Genomic DNA, 6,949 nt, shown 5'->3' with positions numbered 1-6,949 from the left:
CCGTAGGACTTTCGAGCGAGATCGTTGCCAGTGCCCCTGGACTGGCTTGTGCAGGTGGCACATAAAAGACACCATTTCGAGCGTGGCCGTTTTCGTGCGGGTGACACGTAAAAGCACCCACTACACTCTCTGAGTGGTTGGCGTTAGGAAGGGCATCCAGCTGTAGAAACTCTGCCAAATTAGATTGGAGCCTGGTGTTGCCATCCGGTTTCACCAGTCCTCAGTCAAATCGTCCAACCCATGCTAGCATGGAAAGCGGACGTTAAACGATGATGATGATGATGATGATCACATAGCTATGGTTTCCCTTCTGTGTGAATTTCTTTGTGTTTAGTCAAATTATCACTTCTAGAAAATGTTTCACTACATATATCGCATTGGTATGGTTTCTCACCTGTGTGGATACGCTTGTGTCGAACAGAATGACCAATTTGAGAGAATGCTTTACCACAAATATCACACTTGTATGGTCTTTCACCTGTGTGAATACGTTTGTGGACAGATAATTGACCCCTTGTAGAAAATGATTCTTCACAGGTGTCACATTTGTAAGGTTTCTTTCCTGTGTGGCTATGTTTGTGGTAAGTTAAATTACGATTTCTAATAAAAGTTTCACCACATATATCACAGTGGTAAGGTCTTTCTCCTGTGTGAATACGTTTGTGGACAGACAAATCAGCACTCCCAGCAAATGCTTTACCACAGATATCACAGAAATATGCTTTCTCTCCTGTGTGAACACGTTTGTGTTGAGTTAAATTATCACTTCTAGAGAATGCTTTATCACAGATATCACAGTGGTATGGTTTTTCTCCTGTGTGAATATGTTTGTGGGAAGACAAATGACCATTTCTGGAAAATGATTTACCACACTTATCACAGTGGTATGGTCTTTCTCCTGTGTGAATACGCTTGTGTCGAGAGAAACTACCTTTCTGAGTGAAATTTTTACTACAAATATCACAGTGGTATGATGTTTCTTCTGTGTGACAATGCTTATTGGAAATTAATGTGCTATTATCTGAGAATTTTTTATCACAGATATCACTGTGGTGCAGTTTTCTGCGTGTGTGAATACATTTATGGGAAGATAATAAACTGCCTGTAGTGAATAATTTTCCACACATATCACAAAGGTGTGACTTCTCTTCTGCATTTTCCTGTGTCTGATTAGATGAAGCAATGTTTACAGGCTCTGCTTTTGCATTCATATCTTTCTCTTTTAATCTACACTTTAAGTGTAATTTGGCTTTTGTTAAAGCCTGACAATGTCTTGGCTCTTAAGAAAGAGCATCAAATTCTGCAACTAAAGGATCATTAAGTTAGCAGCTGTTAACAAGATATATTTAGATATCAATGTCCCTGCACATAAGACAATGGAAACTTTATTTTAAATGTTCTGAGTTTAATATATACATAAAGGAAATCTTTCAGTAATCATTTGTAGAAATTCTAGGAAATATTCTCAATTCCAAGGAAATATTTCCAATTCATCAGCCAAAAGTTGTATAATCAAGCAGACACAAGCTCAATGAAGATACTTTTAGTTTTTCAAAGTTGATAAATATGTTGATAATGTTCTGTGAATTGTCTCAGCCATTTAATAATCTGTAATAAAAAAATAAAAAAAACATACAGCATAAGGAACAATTAAGCATTAGCATGAAGATTATTGAAGACAGAATAGCCAAAAAGAGTCAGAACACATTTGCAAAGACACTCTGATACAAGAGGTGTGACAGAATTGAATGATAAAGACAAGAGCTATCTTCAGAGGAAACTGCAAGTCACTATATCAAGCTCTACAGGACGTTACTAGAACACCCTAAAATTATATCTTAAACCTGATCTAAGCAACACAAAGTTACACATTTACATTATAATAACATATCTCAGTAATGCACCTTAGGCAGTAATGGAATTATAAAATAAGTATAAAAAAACTCAATATAATGACTGTTCTGAAGTACCATTAACATTTATACAATTTTTAAAATTTATATTGAGACGTTAACCTCCTACAAATTAATTTTCGATTATAATCATTTTTGTCTTCATATTTTAGTATTGGTAATAAATCACACTGAGATAAATTTACATATTGTCACAGATCCTAATTATTTTCATTTCATTATAAATCATTCAGTATTTATCTTCATACAGATAAATCAACTAATAATCACTTTCTTTTCGTTGACAATCGTTAACTAATGATTCTTGTCGAGTTGCTTTCACTTCCAAATTCTGATTTTCATTAATGCTGAATGTTACCAAAACAAAATTGAGATGCACGTTTTTCATGTTTTGGAGCAGTAAAAATATATATCCTGAAACAACATGATAAAAGCTGCATAGATAATCATCTGAAAAAAAACATAAAATAAAATTCGCAATATAAATGCGTATCTAACTCAGGCACAAAGTAACAGAGTTGGAAATATTGAAATGTTCAACGATTTAGATTTGTTGGATGTTGTATATTAACAAGTTTTCCTTGATAACTACCTTAATAAATCAAGTAACTAGCACTATTTTTCTTTCTAATCCAGCATTTTATGTAACTTTCTTTGGTAGTAATATACCATCACTTTAATTTTCATTTGACATTCCGTCACGCTCGGAATTTTAGCGATTCGTTAACTTGTGACCTCAAAATTCTGTTAAGATCCAAGTCACTTAGATAAATTTATGTGATATCAATTATATGAAAATGATATTTTGATGTTCATGTAACCATATTTCTAATTAGCATATTTTACAATGAATAAATAACATTTATCCTTAAAACTGAATGGGCATTTATTGAACTATAATTTATACCAATTTATTTAGGCGTATTTCTAACTGGCACCCTTTGAAATGAATGAACAAACATATTACTTTATCTTTTGAATTGAATAAATATTTATTTAACTTAATTTGTATTTTATCTGTTAATCTTTTCTGCGCAAAATAGGTCCTGGCAAGCAGTAAGTATAGCGTGAAGTAGAAGGATAAATATGAGACGTTCGATCAAAGAATATTTAACAATGCACATAGATGAAATAATGTAATCAGACTTGCAGTTGTGGGTGTTGATACATTCATCAAATCTTTAAACTACATCCTATAGACTGTCTAAATTATATTCTAGTAAATGAACAGTCTTTGGACTTACCTAAGTCAATTAATTAGTTATTACTGACAGAATGTAATTAAATGTACAGGAATATTATATCAATAATGTTTTTAAAATTAGAAAACGTGTGAGGATGACCTGACGGAAGTGACACTGATCGTCTGAGTACTCACCCTCAATCAATAGAGAGTGCTATATAATTACTATTTGTTTAGCCCTACGTCAGAAGTAACCTTTTATTTAAAAACATTCCCACCATGTCCAAGCCGTCTTACTTTCAAACGTATGTCTATGATCAGCTGAATTTTGAGAATATAGCATGCAAGTTTCAATTTCTTCCATTCCTCATTATCTTCCTCCAGCTATGCTCTCTCCCCTCTGCTATACTCCGTCTTGCGACTGCGAAAGAATTTTTCTTTTTTACTTTTACCTTTTCACTTGCTCGGCTAGTCTTTGACAAATCCTTTTAGCTGTGAAACAACGTCTCTTTCTTCCCAGTTCCTTCTTTGCAATGGCATTTAATATTGTCTCCATAGAACTTTACTTTTGCAAGAATGACATGAACTGGGAAAACATTCCAGAAAGCTGATGTTCTAGGAAGACAGGACTGGGTATAATGGTTAGTGCTGAGGGATCAAGGGATTGGACACACCAAGAATGCTGAGATGTAGAAAGATGAGTTGGGGAAGGGATCTGAGTGGTGGGAGAATGACCGGTCGTCTCTGAAGAACAGAGGCCATTATAGCAGTGATAGAAAAGACAGACGAGACCAGAGGCTGAAGCATGTTCATAAGTGATTGATATCAATTAGTCAGTGGCCCCACTTTGGATGCAATCCAGAGAAGAGCCATGTAACTAATTGGTACTGTTTGTGTATGTAGTAACTACACTTAAAAGCATCTGAGTAGAGCTGGTACAATGGCACATGAGCATTGTGAAAGTGGAACATTTGGATAGATTGTAATCACTTTTCGGAAATAATTTGTTGTGTAATAGTTTATTTCATGAATTTGCTGTTCCATAATATAAGATTACTTTACTGTAAATTATGGTCGTTAAACACTGGCCAAAAATTTCCTTCATTTGTTTAAAATTATCGATGCTGGCGTGTTATTGAAAAATACAAAAAACAAAACAAACCAATGAATTATTCTTGTATTTGCACTTATAATAGAAAAATGTTAATTAGGCAATGAGCAGGTAGAATCATTAGAGCATAGGAAAAATGCCTTGTGATATTTGTTCCAGCTCTTTATGCACTAAGTTCAAATCATTCTGAAGTCAACTTTGTCCTTCATCCTTTCAGGGTCAATAAAGTAGCAGTCAAATACTGGAGCAGATGTAGTCAGCTAATTCCCTTCTCACAAAACTGTTAGTCTTGTATCTAAATTAGAAACCATTATTTTTACCTTATGATGGAACGTCTGTGAGGTCACACCTCCTGAAAATCTCAGTTCAAATCTATAATCACAACCCATCTTAAACATCTGTCCTCATTCCTGATCTCTCTCTCTCTTTCTGGCTGGGTAACCTTGTACCTCCTCTACAGCAAGACACCTGTTTGTCTCTCTGTCTCACTATAATCTTTCATCATCTGACACAAGATTATTTCCTCCAATGCCCCTTCCCCTCTTGAGATTTTTGTTTTGCAGGTTACTTAGCAACCCTGTCAGTGCAGGTGCCACTTAAAAAGCATCCAGTCCACACTGTAAAGTGGTTGGCATTTGGAAAGGCATCGAGCTGTAAAAACGTTGCGAAAACTGACCTCACCTGTGCTTGTGCCATGTAAAAAGTACTAAGTCCACTCTGCTGGGTGGGTAGTTGGTGTTAGGAAGGGTATCCAGCTGTAAAAATCCTGCCAAAACAGTCACAGAAGTCTGGTGCAGACTGTCAAACCATCCCAACGATGCCAGCATAGAAGGCAGACATTAAACTACGATGATGATGATGATATGATTTAAATGTGAAATCCATTCACATCGTCTACTTGAAGTTTCATGATACATTCCTAATACCAGCTATCAGAAAATTATTCAATAAAGCTATTTACAGTTAATGTAGGAAATAATTCCAAATGTAATTTTCAGGAAATAGTTCACAGTAATTTAATCAAGATTATCTATACAGCTCCCCTACTTCCAAATAAGTGTGAGATAAAGATTGAAGTTATCCTCATCAAGGAATGTGGTTAGCAGTTTCAAGTAAAATCAATGAAGATTTTGAAAAACATTACAATTAAAAGGAATGTCTCAAAGTTAAGATGACTTTGTTAGGTTTTATTTAGCACAATATGATGTCTGTTGATGGTTGTTCTTCATTTAAATAAATTTGTGTCAAGCCAAATGGCCATTTTGAGAGAATGTTTTATCACAGATATCCTGTGTGAATACATAAATGAATAGACAAAGATCCTTGTTAGAACTGACCACAGATATTACATTGGTATGGTTTCTCTCTTGTGGTACACTTATAAGTTGGATTGCCATTCCTAGAAAATGCTTCATCATAGATATTACACTGGTAAGATCTTTCTCCTGTGTGAATACACCTGTGGGAAGGCAAATCAGTACTTTCAAAAAATGTTTGTATTTGAGATAAATAAGAATTTTGTGGGAATGTTTCATCACAGATATTGCAACTAAGATTTTTCTTCCGAGTGAATTTGCTTCTAGGAAGATGAATGACTGTCCAGAAAATGAATCACCAAAGACATCACAGTGTTATGTCTTTCTTCTGTGTGAATCCATCTGTGCCAAGATAAACTGAAACTTTCAAAAATTGCTGTATTATAGATATCACAATGATATGGATTTTCTTCTGTTTGGAAATATTTCTGAGTAAACATAACTCTTTTGATTTAAATTTTTACCATAGATATCACATGGGTCCTGTTTTTCTCCTCTATGTATTTCATCATCATCGTTTAACATCTGTTTTCCATGCTGGCATGGGTTGGATGGTTTGACTGGGGACTGACGTTGCCCATGTTCAGATGGTGCTTTTTATGTGCCACTGGCACAGGGAGCCAGTCAGGCAGCACTGGCAACGACCCATGCATAAATGGTGCTTATTGCGTGCCACCAGCACGAGAGCCACTCAGGCGGCACTGGCATTGGGCACACCTACAATTTCCATTTGATTGTGATTTGATATTTGATTTTGATTTTGATTTTACTTGACTCAATAAGTCTCCTCAAGCACGGCATGTCGCCCAATGATTCAAAGGTACTTTTTAAATGGGCTGGTTATACGACACTGGTATAGGCTACGGCTGTGATCTCTCTTTACTTGCCGGGTCTTCTCAATCACAGTATATCTCCAGACGTCTCGGTCTTCCATCATTGCCTCTGTGAGTCCCAAAGGGAATGACACTTCTTCACACAGCTCTCCTCATCCATATGCAGCACATTACCATACCAGCACAGTCGTCTCTCTTGCACACCACATCTGATGCTTCTTATGTCCAACATTTCTCTCAGGGTGATTACACTGTTGTGTGTGCATGCTGACTTTACATATCCAGTTGATCATACTAGCTTCATTTCTTTCAAGCATGTCTTCAGCAGACACGGCCCATGTTTCACTGCCGTATAGCATGGCAGTTCGCACACATGCATCATACAATCTACCTTTTTACTCTGAGTGAGAGGCCCTTTGTCACCAGTAGAGGTAGGATCTTTCTGAACTTTGCCCAGGCTATTCTTATTTTAGTGGCAATGCTGTCCGAGGATCCACCCCCACTACAGACTTGGTCACCTAGGTAGCGGAAGCTATCAACTACTTCTAGTTTCTTCCCCTGGCATGTGATGGAATCAGTTTTCTGAGCATCTT

At 36.1% G+C, this 6,949-nt stretch overlaps 1 protein-coding gene and 1 long non-coding RNA gene across 4 annotated transcripts in view; one reads left to right on the top strand and one right to left on the bottom strand.

Moving 5' to 3' along the window:
* Window positions 1-8: 8 nt before the first annotated feature.
* LOC128247374 (zinc finger protein 675-like) lies at window positions 9-3,497 on the bottom strand. 3 transcript variants are annotated; one of them, XM_052966763.1, is made up of 3 exons: window positions 3,158-3,287; window positions 2,184-2,363; window positions 9-1,608 (listed from the first exon to the last, which is right to left on the bottom strand). In XM_052966763.1, the coding sequence occupies exon 3, from the start codon at window positions 1,209-1,211 to the stop codon at window positions 297-299; it is 915 nt and encodes a 304-aa protein (XP_052822723.1). In that variant the 5' UTR covers window positions 1,212-1,608; window positions 2,184-2,363; window positions 3,158-3,287; the 3' UTR covers window positions 9-296. The 3 variants fall into 3 exon arrangements, with proteins under 3 accessions (XP_052822723.1, XP_052822728.1, XP_052822720.1); XM_052966768.1 differs by lacking the exons at window positions 2,184-2,363; window positions 3,158-3,287 and adding an exon at window positions 3,394-3,497; XM_052966760.1 differs by lacking the exon at window positions 2,184-2,363 and having other exon boundaries at window positions 3,158-3,294.
* The window catches only part of LOC128247378 (uncharacterized), a 6,553-nt gene continuing 2,941 nt past the window's right edge, over window positions 3,338-6,949 (top strand). Inside the window, exon 1 of the long non-coding RNA XR_008263767.1 lies at window positions 3,338-3,401. This is a non-coding gene — a long non-coding RNA (uncharacterized LOC128247378). The remainder of the gene's footprint in view (window positions 3,402-6,949) is intronic.

Source organism: Octopus bimaculoides, chromosome 1 (assembly GCF_001194135.2).
Source record: "Octopus bimaculoides isolate UCB-OBI-ISO-001 chromosome 1, ASM119413v2, whole genome shotgun sequence".
Classification (NCBI taxonomy): Eukaryota; Metazoa; Mollusca; class Cephalopoda; order Octopoda; family Octopodidae; genus Octopus; species Octopus bimaculoides.
Note: the sequence above shows the minus strand (reverse complement) of the source record. Positions and strands in the feature narration are given on the sequence as shown.

Bases quoted from the DNA above. Each gene is read 5' to 3' on its own strand.
- LOC128247374 (XM_052966768.1), bottom strand. From the start codon at position 1,211: ATGAATGCAAAAGCAGAGCCTGTAAACATTGCTTCATCTAATCAGACA.